General features: G+C 39.0%; 1 protein-coding gene across 4 annotated transcripts in view; it reads right to left on the minus strand.

Annotated features, from left to right (window-relative positions):
- tbc1d22b (TBC1 domain family, member 22B) overlaps positions 1-19,181 on the minus strand; it is a 1,108,217-nt gene that overhangs the window by 252,374 nt on the left and 836,662 nt on the right. For all 4 annotated transcript variants that reach the window (XM_048611941.1, XM_048611940.1, XM_048611939.1 and 1 more), the window contains one exon: positions 13,832-14,145. In XM_048611941.1, coding sequence (XP_048467898.1) covers positions 13,832-14,145 — 314 coding nt within the window. The remainder of the gene's footprint in view (positions 1-13,831; positions 14,146-19,181) is intronic.

Raw genomic sequence — 19,181 nt, forward strand, 5'->3', positions numbered from 1 at the left:
AACCTGTTCTTCCTCCCACCTATCCCCTCCTCCCACCTCAAGCAGCACCCCCATCTCCTACCTACTAACCTCATCCCACCCCCTTGACCTGTCCGTTCTCCCTGGACTGACCTATCCCCTCCCTAACTCCCCACCTACTCTCACCTTTACTGGCTCCATCCCCGCCTCTTCGACCTGTCTGTTTCCTCTCCACCCATCCTCTCCTCTATCCATCTTCTATCCGCTCCACCCCTCCCTATTTATTTCAGAACCCCCTTCCCCTCACTTATCAACCAATCAGCATTCTCTTCTCCTACACTGTGAAAATGTTTCTCTCCTTTGTACTTGGTATTCTTGCAAATGTCCTTCTGAATACAATACGAAAGGCTTCGACAAAGTATAATTTTCACAGTTAATTTTATTTTAGGACCTACAGTTATTTCTAATCTTTGAACTTTGAATTGCATTTAACTTGAGAGGTTTTACAAAATATAGTTCATGTACAAAAACTGTGACAAATTTTGTGGATTTCAAATTTTATTCCAAACATATGAATTAGAATCAGAATTAAGCCATTTCAGCCTCTCAAAAGCCTGCTCCAACATTCACAACATTCAGTAAAGTCATAGCTATCTGGTTGCGATTTAAATTTTACATTCTCATCTACCCCTGATAACCTTTGATTCCTTTGCTTAACAAGAATCAATCTACTTGGTCTTAAAAATATTCAATGATCTCACCCCCTCTGCCTTCTGAGGCATACAGTTCCAAAACTGTAACTGTCAGAAAAATATGACTCCTTGTCTCTGTCCTAAAAAGGCAAACCCTAATTTTTAAACAAAGCTTTCTATTTCTGGACCCTCCCCACAAAAGGGCACATCATGTCCACATCTACCTTGCCGAGATTGTACAGGACCTTGTACACTTCAGCTAAGAGAGTATACTTTACTCTTGTAAACTTCAGTTAAAAGAAACCCAGGAAGGACTACCTCCTGAAATTACATCACAGCTAACTGCAGATCAACACTTTTTTGTTGTTCAAACTTGTTTACCAGATCAGAAAAAAAATTTACATTTTCATCCTGTTTTGTTGTGTGTGATAAGAGAAAAATCCACAATCCTAATCAAAATTTCACTTCCATGTAAAATAAAGTTATCTAAACTGTGAACAAGATTTTAATTAAACTTTGAAACCAGTAAAGAGCCACAGCAGATCTTCATTTTATGTGTTTGATTTTGTACCACACACTCACAAAGAAGAGCTTACCAAACAATTTCATCAATATAATGCTGTTTTATCACACTTCATTCATTCATTACACTCCATCAGTTTGTATTTTGGGATATAGGCAGTGGGGAAAAAAAAGGTCGTTTTGGCTTTTATTAAAATGGTTTTCCACAAATGGAGATAAAAATGCTAATGCACAAGCCTTGGTAGTTGTATAATTAGAAGCCCCAATCTACCACTGTAGTCACTACAATTACTGTTGGGCAGTGACAAAGAAGCGACACTAAATGTAAAACAAAAGTAAAATGGTTCAGAGAGGTGAAAAGGTGTATTTTAAATTTTCCCTGAAGGAATTTAATCCTTAACTAGAGGCAATTCATTCCCCACTAGTCTTGTCTCCTTTTATGAAATATTTGAACTACTTGGGATTTCATGTATATAATTGCCATGCTGACAGCTTGCAGGTGCATGAATTTTGTATTACCCATAATGTTGGCACAAAGTAGTAACACAGAAGACTTTCCTGGCAAAGCAGAATACTGCAGATGCTGGAAATCTGAAACAGATTGGATAATGTTTTTGGAGAACGAAACAAAGTTAACAAAACAATTCTGAGGGTAGAAGCAGGTACATTTACATCATTTTAAAAAGGCACCAGGATGAGTACGTGATTAGGAAGGGTTTAGAGGGATATGGGCCAAAAGCCGATAAATGGGACCAGGTCAGATTGGGATGTCTGTTCAGCACAGACAAGTTGGACCAAAGGGTCTCTTTCCATGTTTTGTGACTCTATGACTTTATGACACCCTTGAGCCTGGCACCAGGGAGGCAACACATCATTCTGATATCTCACAGAAATGTCTGCGACCCTGACTAAAGAGTCCCCTATCACAATCCATCACTTAGAACCTGACACACCCCTCATTACAGAAGAGCCAGTCTTGATATCAGAAACCTGGCTGTCAGTGCTACACTCTCCGGAGAGTCCATCACCTTCATTTGCCAAAACAGCTTACTTGAGATGTGGATAGACACAGGAGACTCCTCACTGCCTGCCGACCTCACCGACCTTTCCTAGAGGTAACCCATCTACTGGACGGTATCCGCAGGTTTTCTACCGTTCTGAAACTGCCATCCATCACACCCCCGGTTCTCCACTCAAACCAATCCATGCGATCTGATAGGATTTGCAGCCAAACACACTTCCTGCAGCCATAATCATCAGAACAGTGAAATTCTCCTTAATCCTCCACATCCGGGAGCAAGAGCACACTGCTCTACTAAAGGCCATCTCTGTACCTTAACCTACTGACCCACTGCTCTCGGATAACTTAATACCTGCTTTATATTAAAAAAATTAACCAAGAGACAGATCTCAGTAAAACATAAAAACCCTCATTCCACTCACTATTTCCTTTTTGCAAAAGAGATTGATATAAGTCTTAAAAACAAACACTTAGCTGCTCAATGAAAACTTGACACGCCCAGCTGAGAGTAGTTCCGATAAGGAGGTATCTTCAAATTCAGCTGTGAAATTTCATCTTTTTTCTGGTTTTCTTGGTCTGAACTCTGATTTCCAGAGATGCTTGTCTGAGGAAGTACAATCAGCTGCGAGTGCTCACTGCTAGGTTTCTTTTAAAATGAACTGTAAAGCCATTCTCCAACCTCCCACAGTCTCTCCTGAACTCCTGCTGTCTCTCTTTTGTCCCATTTAAAGTATCACTGTCATTGATTTTTCTTGAAAAAGTTCCAAAAACAAAGCAAAAACTTAAAAACAGTAATTACAGCTCCAAGAAACTGAGGAAATCACTAACAGCACTGAAGAAATCTCAAAAGGAGGAGCAGCTCTTACAGCCATGATTCTCTCCTGCCCAGAATTCTGGGAAGGGTAAGTTGGTCTCAAATCAGGAAAAAAAAATTCTCTTTCTGCAAGGCTAAGGTTAATATCCTTAATTATTCAGCAAAATTAGCTTTCAGTTCTCCAACTCAAACTGGGGAACTCCACAACTCCATGAAAACATAATTACACATCCTCCCAACAATCCACCAACCAGCAGTGACAAGTTTACCTATCCAGTGCACAAAACATCAGAAGCTATATCCTTGCTGCAATCTTGACAATGCAGTCCTTAACTTCTTTTTAATTCAGAAGTGAGCAAGCAGGTAAGAATCTAGCTGTAAATAAAAATAACAGTAGTCTTGAATTTTCTTTAACTTGGTGTACAACATTATAGTGAAATCATCCAATTTACTACACATCAATACAGAAAAATAAATCATCCTAAAAAAGCTTTTAATATGTCTGATATATTTCCCAAGTCAATGGAAACAGAGGTGCTAGCCATGAAATTTAGCTGAAAAGATTGATAAATAGAAATGACCCACTTTCTAAATAAAGTATAAAAAAATCCCCTAGTGGATTGTACAATTCCCACAAGCAATTTGTAATCTTGTCACAAGGCCTTCACAGAATGCCAGTTCACTGGTTTTGTTGAAATTACCTGATCTCCCAAGGAATCTGCCCCCTGTAACTGCGTCAGTCTGACATTAAATATGATTGATATTTTGGCGATCCTGTTAACAGCAGTGTTATAATTCAATACACACATCTTACTTGATGGTAAAGGTCACCAGGAGTCTGCTGCTCCAGAATTTCACCCTCTAGCCATTAAGCTAGAAGATGAGAAGCCAATTAGTCACTAGCAGGCTTAGTAATTTCACCTAATTTTGCTCCCAAATTAAAGCAAGGAACACAGATTCACCCAGTGGTTTATTAAAATATACAGATGAAGTCAAGAACGAATAAACCTTTAACACACACAGTCACTCAAAGTCTCTGCAACTTGTCACTGCGCTCATAGTGGCACACAAATTTCATGACAGATTAGTAGTATTCCTCCTCTCTTACAGAGTTCCAGAGTCATACAGGGCGGAAATAGACCCTTTGGTCCAACTAGTCCATGTCGAACATAATCTCAAACTAAACTAGTTCCACCTGCCTGCTCCTGGCCCATATTCCTCCAAAACTTTCCTATTCATGTACTTATCCAAATGTCTTTTAAACACAGTTGTATCCACATTCACCACTTCTTCAGGAAGTTCACTTCACATGCAAACCACCCTCTGTGTGAAACATTTGCGCCTCAAGTCTTTTTTAATTTCTCTCCTCTCACCTTAAAAATATGTTCCCTGGTCTTGGAATCCTTTATCCTAGGGAAAAGACAACTACAATTAATTACTATCTATACTGCTCATTATTTTATAAACTTCTTTAGGGTTGCCTCTCCGCCTCCTACACTCCAGTGGAAAAAAAAGCCCCAGCCTATCCAACCTTTCATTAGAACTCAAATCTTCCATACCCAGCAACATCCTGGTAAATCTCTTCCAAATCCTCTACAGCTTAATAATATCCTTCCTACAACTGGGTGACCAGAACTGGACACAGTTTTCCAGAACAGTCCTCACCAATGCCCTGTATAACGTCAACATGACTTCCCAACTCCAATACTCAAAGGACTGAGCAATGAAGACCAAGTGTGCCAAACACCTTTGTAATCACCCTGTGTATTTGTGATGCAAACTTTAAAGAATTATGTACCTGAACGTCTAGATCGCTCTGCTCTACATTTTGTATGACTCTACCCAAGACCCTAACATTAAATGCAAGTTCCACCTTGTTTGTTGTACCAAAAAGCAATACCTTGCTTTTATCCAGATTGAACTCCATCTGCCATTTTGCCTCCCATTGACCCATTGGAGCAAGATCCCTTTGTAACCTTAGAAAACCTTCTTTACTGTCTACTATGCCACCAATTTTGATGTCATCCACAAACTTAATAACCATCCCTCCTATACTTTCATCCAAATGATGCATATAAATGACAAACATAAGAGGACCCAGAACTGATCCCTGTGGAACACCGTTGGTGACAGGCCTCGACCACCACTCTATCTTCTGCCATTAAGCCAACTATGTATCCAATTGGCAAGCTTCACCAGAATCCAATGTAACCTAACGTTACTAATTAGTCTACAACGTGGAACCTTGTTGAAGGCTTTAAGTAAACAATGTCTACTGCACTGCCCTCAATCTTTTTGGTAACTTCCTCAAAAAACTCAATCAAGTTTATGAGGAATGATGTTTCTCGCATAAAACCATGCTGACTATCCCTGATCAATTTTTGCCTCTCTATATGTCCATAAATCCTATGTTTTATAATCACCTTCAACAATTTACCCACAACCAAAATCAGACTCACAGGTCTACAGTTCCCTGGTTTCTCCTTACAACCTTTCTTAAACAAAGTTACAAAGCCACCCTCCGGTCATCAGGCACCTCACTGATACTTATAGATTATGCAAATATTTCCATGATGGGTATCGCAATTTCTTCTTTTACCTTCCACAATGTTCTGGGATACATGAAAACTGGTCCCAGAGATTTATCCACCCTTACATTCTCTAAGACCTCCAAAACTTCCTATTCTGTAATGTGAGCTGTTTCTAAAATGTCAAAATTTATTTCTTTGCATTCTCTAGCCTCCATTTCTTTCTCCACAGTAAAAACTGACGCTAAATATTTTAGGATCTCTCCCATCTCCTGGGGTTCAACACATAGACAACCACCTTGATCTTTAAAAGGTCCTACCCTCTCCCTAGTTAACCTCTTGCTCTTAATATATTTGTAGAATCTCTCTGAATTATCCTTAACCTTATCTGCCTATGCTATCTCGTATTCCCTCTTTGCCTTCCTGATTTCTTTAAGAGTACCCCTACATTCTTGATATTAATTAATAGATTCGATTGAACCTTGTTGTCTACATTTTAAAATAAGGTTCTCTTTTATTCTTGACTAGAAATTCAATATCTTTATTCATCCACTGTTCCTTAATCTTACCAACCTTACCCTTCACTCTAACAGAAACAAAATGTCTGAACTCTCATCATCACACTCTTGAAAGCCTCTCACTTGTCAGACGCCCTTCTACCTGCAGTCTACTCCAATCAACTTTTGAAAGTTCTTGTCTCATACCATTAAAATTTGCCTTAATCCAATCAAAAACTTAACTTTTATGGAAGGCTTATCCTTTTCCATAACTACTTTGAAACTAATAGACTTATGATCACTTGTCCCAAAGTGTTCCCCCACTTTTACTTCAGTCACCTGTCTTATGCCCAAAAGAAGGTCTAGTTTTGCTCCTTCCCCGATAGGAGCATTGACATATTGATAATGAAAATTTCCTTGAACACATTTGACAAATTCTTCACCATCCAAACCTTTAAAACTATAGTAGCCCCAATCAATGTTTGAAAAATTAAAATCCCCCATTATTACAACCTTATTAGGCTTACATATAACCGAGATCTCCCTACATATTTATTTCTAACTTCTCTCCGACTATTGGGGGGAACCGATAATACAATCTCATCAAGGTGATCTTTCCTTTCTAATTTCTACACATATTTTCACTCGGCGATTTTTCAGAAATATCTTCTCCAGCTATAGAAGTAATGTATTCTTTAATCAAAAATGCCACTCCCCTTCCTTTCTTGCCTCCTTCCCTATCCCGAGACACCGGCAAACAGAGACAGACAGAGGGGGAGAGGCGGGCAGACAAAGACAGAGGGGGAGAGAGAGGCATAGATAGGGTGGCTAGGAAGGCACTTTTTCCATTAGCAAAGGGATCAATAACCAAGGGGCATTGATTTAAAAGTCAGAGGTAGAAGATGATGAAGAGAATTGAGAAGAACATTTTTCATCCAGAGCACGGTGGGAGTTTGGAATTCTCTGCCTGAAAGAGTAGTTGAGACAGAAACTCTCCGAAGCAGTATTTAAATATTCACTTGCATTGCCATAGCTGCTTAGGCTATGGGAAGGAGCTGGAAATTAGAATTAGTCAGATCTTTGTTGACCAACACAGACAAAATGGGCTGAATGGCTTCCTTCTGGGCTATTAAATTCTGAGTCCATAGGAGTACTTGGGTATGTCACTATCCTCCACATGTCCAACCTAATGAATCCACATCCATTAGATGGAAAGTTGCTAGCATCAGCAATCAACCACTCTCTATTGTGCAAGATAACCACCATCCCCCCCGTCCCCAACTAACCAAGACCTATCCAAGCTTCATGTCAACACTGCTCAACGATAAAATTATATCAGCAAAGGTTTCCTTTGAGAAGGCCGAGAGAAACTCCATCTAGCCACCATATCCCCTCAACTGAATCTTGTCAAATTTGAACTAAATTAAAACCCACGACTGGACCACAATTTCAGCAATTAATCTCTTCAGTAAAGCCCATACTCAGCAGGCATTATCACAGCATTAAAACCTCCCAAATGGCCACCACAGCACTAACTCACCTTCCCTCCACTAAATCATGTCATTGCTATTCTAAATCCCCAAGAATTCCTTAATAAACCTCTTACTCAGCTCTAGCACCCCTTAACAAAGCCTACCTTACGTTAAGCCCTACCTCATTTAATTAGTCAGTCCAGGCACGATGAGGTGAATGGCCTCCTTCTGAGCCATAAACACTTCTGTAAAATAAAACCCTCAAAAAAAATCAATCACACCCCACCTAAAAAAAAAGCACCAGACCATGTTACCTTAACAAAAATAATTCCCCACACAATCTCCCCCTGCCCCATCCTCAAAGCCAAAAACAAAACAAACTACTCCTTACTAAAAATCAATGATCTCTATGTTAAAGTCAGGCCAGAAATCATGTAGCTTCGGGTGAAACACTGAGGACGTCCTTGGCCAACAGGCCTCAAGAGTGGCCCTAAGTGCAAAGTAAAGAATTGATTTCTCATCTCCTCTGTGTTATACTTTGTAAATCTAAGAAAAAGCGCTCAGTTATTTTACTGAAATGACTCGACAACTTGCAATGGTTTTGTCCTCCCATTTAACGCAACTGTCATATTAAAACTGCCATTAGAAGCAATTTATAGCATTGATTTGATACTACTACTTTAGGCTAGTACCTTTGTTCAACATGAGAGTTCGCTATTATGCTAGATTACAGATTTATCTTCAAAATTTTTATAGTCTCCAATTACTGCATGCATGCAATAATTCCAAGCTCAACTGGTAAACAAATTGGACCGAAATGAGGTGAAATAAACAACCACTGAAACTGAACCAAGGGCCAAGAGGAGAAACATCCCACAGCCACTTCCTTCACCATCAGGCTTTCAGGCCTGTGGACAAGCCTAACAGATTTCCACAGATGACTTTCTATTAATGTAGCCAGCAGCTAATAATGCAAAACAGACAAGTAGCTGCAGCCCACCTTCTTCATACATTCCTTGGAAGAATTCCAGCTCCCAATCAACGAACATGGAGAGCATGGTCTAAGCTCAAGGATGTCTATCTGTATGAAGGCCCTCTTGCACACAGCTAATTTCCTCTTCCACACTCTCACCTCGCTCACATATTTTTTATTCACTTGTGGGATAGGGGTTCCAGCATTTAATGCCTGTGCCCACTTGCCCCTGAGAAGGTGATGGTGAGCTGCCTCCTTGAATCGTTGTAGTCCACACACTATGTATACCCACACTACTGTTAGGGAGGAGATTCCAGGATTTTCACCCAGTGACAGTGAAGGAACGATGATACATTCCCACATCAGGATTGCGAGGGAACTTGAAGGTGGTCACGTCTCCATGTACCTGCTGCTCCATCAGTCTAGTAAACAGTGTTATATTATGATATTAAAAGTTACAACCATTGTCACTTGTTGGCCTTGGTGATAAAACATGTTGCGGCAGCCATTAAATCAGTCCGAGAAGGCATTTGTAAACATCAGATAGTTGAAAAATGTTTACTACCACAGTCTACGACTCAATTCAATAGGCAGTGATATACAAATATTTAGAGCCAAAACTATGTTCTGTAGTTAAGAAAGTACTAAGGATTTGCACTAGCTGTCAATGAATAAGTAGTTTCATATTCTCACGTGTGTTGATTTGTTGAATGGTTCTAGGTTATATTATAAGTTCCACCACTGACTTTAATTCTTTGCTTATCCCCCCCTTTTGTTTGTACCACTATGCAAACCGCGTAGACGAGTTTAGTTTAGGAACATGGACGGCATGGACTAGTTGGACCAAAGGGTCTGTTTCCATGCTATATGACTCTAAAAGCAACAAATAATTGGATTGACCTGTGAATTGTGCTGCTGGTGCACTGGGGCAGTGCAGAGGCTATAGTGGAAAGGGCAGCGGTGGAAGTCTATGAAGACTATTATCAAAATTACTGAGACACTGCCAGCTCACCAGGCCGGGAGGTGGGGTGGGTGTGGTTGCGCAGGGTCCATGTGCCAGTGACATCCACATCGGCATCCTCCAGATTCACTGAACCTTGCATGCTTGTTCAGGGTCAGTCCTTCCAGCAGACCACTGGCACACATTTACATTTTTCCATGTTAATTTACATTACATTTTAAATCCAAATTCATGACACAAAATGAATGTCACTGGGAGATTCATAGCAAAGTTGTAATTCTTCCTGAATTCTTGAAGCTATGGGCTGAATTTTGTGAATTAGTCAAACTCCTAGACAAAATGGAACTTTCAAGACATCTCTTTTGCATGATAATTGGCTCAATTTTAACAAACAGGTGAGCACATTAATTTGTCATTACCTTCCCAGCAGTTTCTGGCGTATTGAAACACCTAAAATGTTTGGCTTTCATTTGGGACAAAGTAAGAATGACATTCAACTCCAAACTCCTTTTCTGTCAGGATACACATGTCATAATAAATCTAAGGAAGTCAAAGTAAAGTAAAATCAAAGTCAGAGGCGGCATGGTGGCTCAGTGGTTAGCACTGCTGCTTCACAGCACCAGGGACCTGGGTTCGATTCCACCCTCAGGCAACTGTATATGAAGTTTGCACATTCTCCCCATGTCTGCATGAGTTTCCTCTGGGTGCTCTGGTCTCCTCCCGCAGTCCAAAAATGTGCAGGCTAGATGGATTGGCAATGCTAATTACCCTGTAGTGTTCAGGGATGTGTAGATTAGGTGGATTATACGGGGTTAGGTCTGGGTGGGATGCTCTGAGGGTTGGTGTGGACATGATGGGCTGAAGGGCCTGTTTCCACACTATAGGGATACTATGAAAAGGATTCTATCCAAATGGCAAAGAAACAAACAAACAAACAACAGTCATTACCCTTGAAGATTTTACAACTTTGCTTTCCATTCTCCAATCTCATTACCTTTAACACTGCCCTAAGGCTTTAGCCATAAAATTATAGTCTGGAGATACAACAAACTGTTCATAATGTCACGCACCCAAGTCAAAACAAGCATAATTCAAGGTGGGCTTTTACTGAGTAAAATACAAAAAGGATGTTGGCTACCCAGATCCTAATCCTTACAACACAGAGAGTAATGTTTAATGTCAGACAAATGCAAGCACAGCAACAGGTTTCTCAGCTGTGGTAGAATAGAGGAAAAACAGAAGGGATGACAGGAGGAAAACAGCTGTGATTTATATTACGTAGTTCAATACGTTTAGAAGCTATGTCAAACTTACAGGTTTAGTAAATATGGAAACTACGCAGCACATTGAGAAAGCCCTATGTTTAAATTATTTCTTTTACCAAAGGTAGGTTTAAGATGCAATTAACCATACTGAAATGCACCTCTATGTGCCATAACCTCAGCCTGTAGGCACTCCAACTGGCAGCAACAGTACTTCAATTCCATATTATAGACTTGTGCCTGCTTTTAGAGTCAATAGGTAATTATTCCTGTTGAAATCTGCACTGAGTTGATCAATGACCAAAATTCCTAATGCTTCATTAAGTATATTTCGGTTGCTACTTGATGTTACATTGCCTTGTGAAAAGTGAAAGCACAAACACAATTGCTCATATTCCCAAACCAGCAAATTACTCCCTGGCCAATAACCACTCAGACAAAGATTATCGCCACTTCATTCCCTGTTTATTAGCACTTTCAAAAGGATCGACTGAGACATGAACAGGAGAAGTGAGGTCAATTAAAAACTTGCCAGTGAAGGAGTGGACAGTAGTCAATTCAATCTCCATCTGTAATAAATCAAAAGAATTATGAATCCTACTGTACCTCATTTGTGATAAACCCAATTGTTCGCTGAGTTACCTCAAACTGTTAGTGAAATGCAAGGAGGAAATCCACCAATAAATCTTTTACAATGAGTGTGACAATTGAGTGAAGATTGTTTTGACTTATGACAAAATGCAATGCCTCGCAGGATAGAAGAATTGTGATCGCTGAGAAATGAACATTATATTAATTACTCAAAAATCTGTTGCAAGGCAGTGAAAATAATCCAATGTTGTATAGTACAGAAAAAAAGAAAGAATTTGCTTACCATTATATATCCTTAATGCTTTAAAATCAATGGATTGCTCCTGAAATGGAGGTGATACTACTAAATAAATAAATAAACAAACAATTCACACAGAGATGCCCAAAAATAGCAAAGAAAATAGTAAACAAATTATCTGATTTTGGTGCAATTAGTTGATGGAGGAACATTGGTCAAGACAAAGGGTAAACCACCTACATTCCTTGAAATAATATCAGAGGATCCTTTGCATCCACTTGAGCAAGCTGACAAAATTTCAATTCCATGACTTCTACTGAATGGCGGTACTCACAACAATGCAGTACACTCACAACTTGGATTCTACGGTTATGTCTGCAACGGGGCTCAAAGACAAACCTGCACTAATAAGCACCAACTGAGCTTAATTGATGAATATATAACCTCAGTTTAGACATTAATTGATACCGAATATCAGATTCGCAAACGAACCTGCTCAGAAACATGAACCTCATTGTCATTGATTCTGCAGTAATCTCACATGTATTCATCATGAAGATGTACCAAATAGTAAAACACTTAAAACTCCATTCTCTACACCACGGGACATTCAAAAATATTAGATTTTACACTTGAATTATTTGTGGATATAAATGTTAAATCGAGCATATTTAGACAACTAAACTTGATGTGGATAAATAGAAAAAATACACTGAAAGAAGTTTTCACAAGTAAGTACTTAAATCACAAATACCATTAAGTACAAAAGATTAACTACAACTGGAGTCCTTATAATTTTCTTTCAGGAGAACAGTACACATGCCACACCTCTGAATACAAAGGTTACACCCGGTTATTTGTAACATGCAAATTAGAAGTCAAATAGTAGTGCTGTGCAAATATTTGAGACAATTTTGCAGTTCCAATATTAAGTTTTTTTTTGAATGAGGTTCTTAACACTACAATTTCAATATCCTGATATTGGAGTTTGACGATTATTCTTAATTAAGGTTATTTCATTTTTTCAGGGGAAAAAATAAAAATAATTCTAGGTAATATTACAATGAAATATATCTAGTGAAACCTGTAAATTAGGGACATTTAATGGACTTGAAAAAGGTGTCCTTCTACTTGCAGAAACCATTATTTTAGAAATGGATGAATGTACAACTAAATGAGCCAAATATCCCAGGATTAGTAATGCTTCCTACGACATTCATTTTTTTCCTCACTCATTTGCAATTATGCCCATTTCTGGGAATCTGCCAACAAGATACAATTTCAACTCATTTTCTGCTTATTGAGTTTCCCAGTTCAATGCCGTTGTGGGATCGTTCTTTCAAATGAGGAGGAATAACCTGATCCTGGGATCTGTGTACACCGGGCGAGGCAGCTGATGAAGGACTAAAAAGTGTCTGGGGAGACTGACGTCCTGTACACTCATGCCCAGATGCCTTCCCTCCACCAGCTGCAGTTTGAAATACTATGACATGGATAGGGTGCTGTTAAGACTTCACAAGTAGCTGACCGGAGAAGTGAGACAATTGCAGATTCACTTTCTTTCTCCCAATTCTCTTCAGCCTCAGGGTTTTGGTTGGGTTTCAGACATTCTGCTTACAGATTAACTGAAGTTGTCCTCCGGCATGACTCCTTTTATAATCTCCAAACCTTTAAATTAGAAACATCTGATAATATTTCACAGGATTTGAAAGGAGTAGATTCTACTTTGATGGTTCTTGGCAGACCAGGGTATATCCCGGCTCTTGGAGAATGTACGTTCCACACACAGCATCAATACCAGTAGGTGCTCAAATGCATAAAGAAACATATCCCTGGAAGACAGCCATTCAAGATTTCATCCCAGAAATGGTGATTTATTTGCCACATTAATATTATGTAATGATATCTACAAAAGCCAGTTTAATTGCCACCTCGTGCTTACCTACATGTCCCATGTTTTAAGTTGCAAACAAACTTGGTGCTTTCAAGGCAATCCATAATTCACAATTTGCAAGTGTTGGTGGTTCCCAGGTGTCTACAACACTGCAAGTTATTTTTAATTGTGAACATATGTCTGTTTTATTAGTAGCTATATACATTTTTAAGAAGAGTCTAACCTGCACATGTGCTTGAATAAACCAGGTACACCAAGTTATCAGTGTTATATTTGTTTATGAACAAAGGGCAAAGAGCAATCAATAAAGAAAAAAGCAGTATAAAATAAAGGGCTCCTAACCATTATCATCTCCAATGCTCAAGAACATTTATTACTCCAACTATGCCAACACAAGTATATCCTTACCCGAAGACACTGACAGTTGTACTTCACTGTTCGATTTTACCACCTTGCCGTTCCTTTTAATCTCATCGAACGATTCAGATTGCTGCATTTTCTCTCCAGGAGGTTCCTTCAATTTATTGTGGTTCTGAATGACCTGAGCAGCTGTTGCCATTGCAACTTTTGAATTAAGGCTTTGGGAAGCAAAAGACATGAACTCTTCTTCTTCGTCATCCCCAATGTCCCAAGCGTCACTGGTGCTTTTCGCAAACTCATGGAAACTGGAGGCTCTTTTTGATTTTGACTGTGCATACATCTTGGAACCTTCTTTAAGTAAACTGCAAGAGGAAATCAACACAAACTTACTTAGTTTTAGATCATTCACCGAAAACTTTATAGGAGCACCATTTCAGACACTCAAATTTAAGGGCAAGAAAGTTCCAATCAAGTGAAAATGACAATTCTATATTTTTAGAAGTTATAAATCTTTTCAGTATAAACTGGTCAGGAGTTGATTTACAGCAATCGTAGCAGATTTTCTACAAAGTATTTTGAAAACAATTAATAACTGAGTTCACAAAACTAATTTATATCAAAACCTTTAAAACAGGAATTAGAACTACTTGCTAAAAGGAATTGTATCCTTAGTCATCCGTATAAAATGTGCAGCATAACAATAACTATTAATTGACTATATTTTGTATTAGACATAAAAGCCTCCTAGATTCCAGTATAAATGACAACCGCCTCAAGCAATTATCAAGCACAGGAACAATTTATTGTATTCTAACTCAGAATGAATATTAAGTTTTCCATATTTGAAACATATTGACACGTTGCTCCAGGGGTTTGGCAGACCAGAATAAATGTATTTCAACAGCGTACACAGTAATTCATTTTACTGGAAATATTCCTAACCTTCACAGCTGTCTGCAAAGCAAATTCTATAGTCCAATCTTACACGTATGACCTGATTCAACTAAAAAGCCACATTACAAGCTACTAAAATATTATCTGATTCGGTGTACAAAACTGATACCCAAATAGAATATCATGCAAACGCTTCACTAAAAAGTATAAAATGTGTAAAGTTTTCACAGAAATTAATTCAACCTCAGTTCACAACTTACAAAAATACAGGGGTACATAACTGATCAATTCAGTCACTTGAAGTCAGGAATTGGGCCAACCTATAGTAATAAACTTGCATTTGTGTTGTACTTCTGGAAGATACTGACAATCACTGTAACACCTATAATTTAACCTCTCCACTTTGCTCCTACCCTGATCGAATGGCTAGATGGCTGGTTTGTGATACAGTGATGCCAACAGCATGGGTTAAATCCTGCACCAGGTTATCATGAAGGTATCTCCTTCTCAACCTCTCCCCTCACCTGGTGACCCCCAGGTTAAACCACCATCAGTTGTCTCTCTTCAAAAAGACAGCAGCATTATGGTTCTCTGAGGCCATGGCGACTTTATCTTCACCCTGATCTGCTGCTTTTAAGAGTCCTACAGTGTTCCAACGGAACACAACACGAGCTTGTGAAAGCCTTACAACCTATCGAATTTTGCAGTTTTCATTTGTAATCTTTGCTTTTGGGAGATGGCCATTGATCATTTTGCCATTCGTGCTTTCTCAATCAGAATCTTTTATAACATGTCCCACAACCATGCCCTTGCATGCTTTTGTCATTTAATTGCTTCTATCTTCTTATCCAATCACAGAATCTCATGTCCTTTTCTAACCCTTTCTCTTGTTTAAAATCTATTACTCATCTATCATTCCAATTCAGTTAAGAGGTCAAACTGAAACATTGGTCTGTTTCTCAGATGCTGGCTAATCTGTTGAGTATGTTCAAGATGATTTATAATTTAAATATAAATATTTAACTTCTGTATATAAAAATTTATAATATAAACAGCATTTACTCTTAACTGGCAGGCCAAACATTCATTGCATGCACCTTATGCTACATACCAAACTGTGTAGACCTCTCTCCCCAGCCTAAGTGTACACGTACAACCTTAACCTGCTTGGTGTTCCAAAAGTGGATTTCAGATATAGCATGGTATGAAAACTTTAATATGACAAGCAAACTTAGACATTGTAAATAGTTATAGAAAGATTTGTGTGTGTAGAGAGACAAAGACAGAGATCGTTTTGATAAACTGACACGCAGCATAAGATCTACTTTCAGGTTCTACGGTAACTTGTTCCTTATGGAACCGTGAAGCAAAAAGTAACACATCTTTTATTTAAGTTGGAGTAGATAGTTGTAGTACTGATCTTTTTGTAGGATCAACCATTCTCTAAAAGCAATGTAGCTTATCTGAAAATTCTGAAAAACATTACCACCATTCATCATACTTATGGATACCACTCATCCCCATAATTAATCATCAAACCATATTCAAAAGATGGGTGTTATGTTGTGTTGTGTTTTCTCATCACGGTGATCCATTTAGAATTCTGAATTGATTACACAGCTGGATGGATCATACAAATAGACATGAGGATAGTCAATGTACCAACTTCAGCTCAATAACCCAGAAAGACACATCACAATAGCCATTTACTAATTTATTACATGGTTTTAACTACTTTACATAGAATTAGATTTATTGTCACATAAATAAAAATACAATGAAAAGCATTTTTTCATGTGCAAAATGCAAAGTGCCACCATGCCCAGCACCATCTTGAAATGCTGAATATAATGCAAGATTTTACTGCAATAGAGTTCACCTTTCCATCTTGTTACCCTCCACTACTCCTCCATTCATTGCTTTACAATCAGACGAATGCCAAGATTTTGTTAAATAAGAGCTCAAAGCTGGTACTCAAACTTACGATAACTGCAGCTCAAGAGGCAAGAACAAATTTTTTGGCTCGATTCCTGCACTTTCATCCGAGGCAGTGCTCTTCTCTTCAACTGAAACGTGCCCTTCCCAGTGCTTCCAGATCAGCTCCTCCATAGAACCCAAGACTTCTAGCCGCACCTCAAACAGCTCTGCCATGATTATACTTCTCCTGTATGACTCGGACTAACGGTAGCGCCAGTCTGCTTTCATATTGCAAAGTATGACCCAACTTCTTTTCACAGTTTTTGTCTTTCAGCTCTCAGCGATCAAATGCTAGGTATTCTTCAACAATGCCTTTAGCAACAATCACATCATTTTCTGCCTCTTCATCTTCTTCCCCAGGAAATGACAATTTTCTGCATAAAGTCACCATCTACGCATGGAGAAAGATCTGAGAAGGTCACTTTTTATTTTAAAACCAAGAATACAAAAGTTCAATCAGATCTGCATCAGGGCCCGCATTGGAAGCCAGCAATTGAACGGCAACATGCTCTGGACCAGGATACCAACGATAAGCTTCATCAACAAGAGAGGCTATTTGTTTGCCCAAAATTTGAAAATGTGACAAGCTGCATTTCCATTCCTGATACCACTTCTCCAACTTCTGCACATGAGAACATTTCTTCTCTTCAAACAGAAGTTCAATCTCACAGAACATTTGTTGAACCTGTTGACTGGTCACCTTCTCAAATTCATTGTCACCCCAACAGAAGGTAGAGCTGCAGGCAGTGAAGATCCCCGTTCCTGTCCAACTGTTGGCAGCAGACCACGGGTATCCAAAATCAACTTGTGAAGGTTGGTTACTGGTGTCTTAAGAAATCTCAGGCTAACTACAGGTGGAATCAACATCCTTGAGACTGGTAATAAGAGATGGAGGAGTTGAAAACGCTTCTAGTTTATCCAGCAGTGGATGATTTTCAACATTGCATTGCAACAAATTTTGCATCTCCGGCAGCATGGACAGCGGCCCCTGGCTGGATCTGTGAATCATTCCGCTACCTATTACTGCATGTGGCCCTTGCCGCCTGCCTCCGAGACCTGGGGTCTCTCTCCGGAGCCAGACAGGGCAGACCCTGTCCAGGATTATTTTTCTGCAGCAGGCAGGGTGGGCCCAATCCGGATGTGTCTCTGTTCTCAGTCCTGGGGATCTGCCACCTAACTGGGCTGTGCCGCTATCAGTCCATATACTCATCACTGCATGAAGAATAACTCCTGACAGCAGCCCAGTGCCGAGAATCTGAAGTAATTTCAAACTCTTTTAGCACAATGCCAGAACCTTTTGTGGCACATGTTTTTTTTTCCATTTTTACGTCACTTTTAGCTCTTCACCTAACCATTACTCTTTTGGTGACAACTCCTTCCCAAATTCACGCACTTCTTACAAATCACTGCCTTGCTGTTAAACAAGCTGCATTTATCTCGCAGTATTCCATTTCAATCTAAATCTAGATCTCTTTATATCAATTTGATTCAATGATACCATGCTCATCTCAGTCAAAATTTCAAAAAATGTGGGCCAGCACTTCATTGCAATACGATGGATCAGCTGTAAGAAAAGCAACTATATAGTTGCTGAGTCATTATAACTCCTTCGTAAAAGTCCAGTTCCCTCCTTCAAGGCAAGAAATTATTTTCTCCTCTAAGTTTTAATACAGTAATGATCCAGCTGATGTTATTACTAGACAAGTGGGACTCTGAACAGAACCTGGCCTGATAGAACAAATTTTGATTTGCTTTGGTTTTAACAAAGGGATCTATTACTGAAACATCACTACACAATACTACAGATTCTGTTTTAACAAAGTTTATTAACAAAGGAAAAGTAGAAAAACACCACACTATCTACTTATAGTACAAATTCAAAGAAACTGAAATACATAGAAAAAGTACAATCCTAATACACTCCTTTATGAAGTAAATGTTATAGATTTAAATGAACAAAACAGCTTTTGTATTGTAGCCAAAACACACCCATGGTGCAGTACCTAAAACAGCACTCAAAATATTCACACCAGAAATTCTATCGAGTAGGTTTACATCATTTCCATTCTCAAAGCATTGACCTATGCAGCTATCCTATGCCAAAGTCTTCAAAGGGAAGTTGAAAACTCAGACTTAATTCACACCTCTGTGCTTACACAGCTTTACAACTTGCCTTTTCACTGTATGCAATTTAGTTCAGCCTCTACAACAGTCCCCCAACTCTCTCCTCCAATTCTGACCAATTATGCAACTTCCCTTTGACTCGCAACACTGGTATTGATACATGCAACTTCCTACCTCCCAAGTTGTGGAATACTCTCCATCTCAATCTCTTCCTTAAAAGCTTTCTCTCATTGCTGTATCTTTTGATCACCATCCTTTGATCCAGTATCGATGATTTAATTGCACATCTAATATATTTGGCAGATAACAAGGTGTACAGCTGGATGAACACAGCAGGCCAAGCAGCATCAGAGGAGCAGGAAAGCTGACGTTTCGGGTCTGGACCCTTCTTCAGAAAAACTTT

The sequence above is a fragment of the Rhincodon typus genome, chromosome 25 (genome assembly GCF_021869965.1).
Source record: "Rhincodon typus isolate 14 chromosome 25, sRhiTyp1.1, whole genome shotgun sequence".
Taxonomy (NCBI): domain Eukaryota; kingdom Metazoa; phylum Chordata; class Chondrichthyes; order Orectolobiformes; family Rhincodontidae; genus Rhincodon; species Rhincodon typus.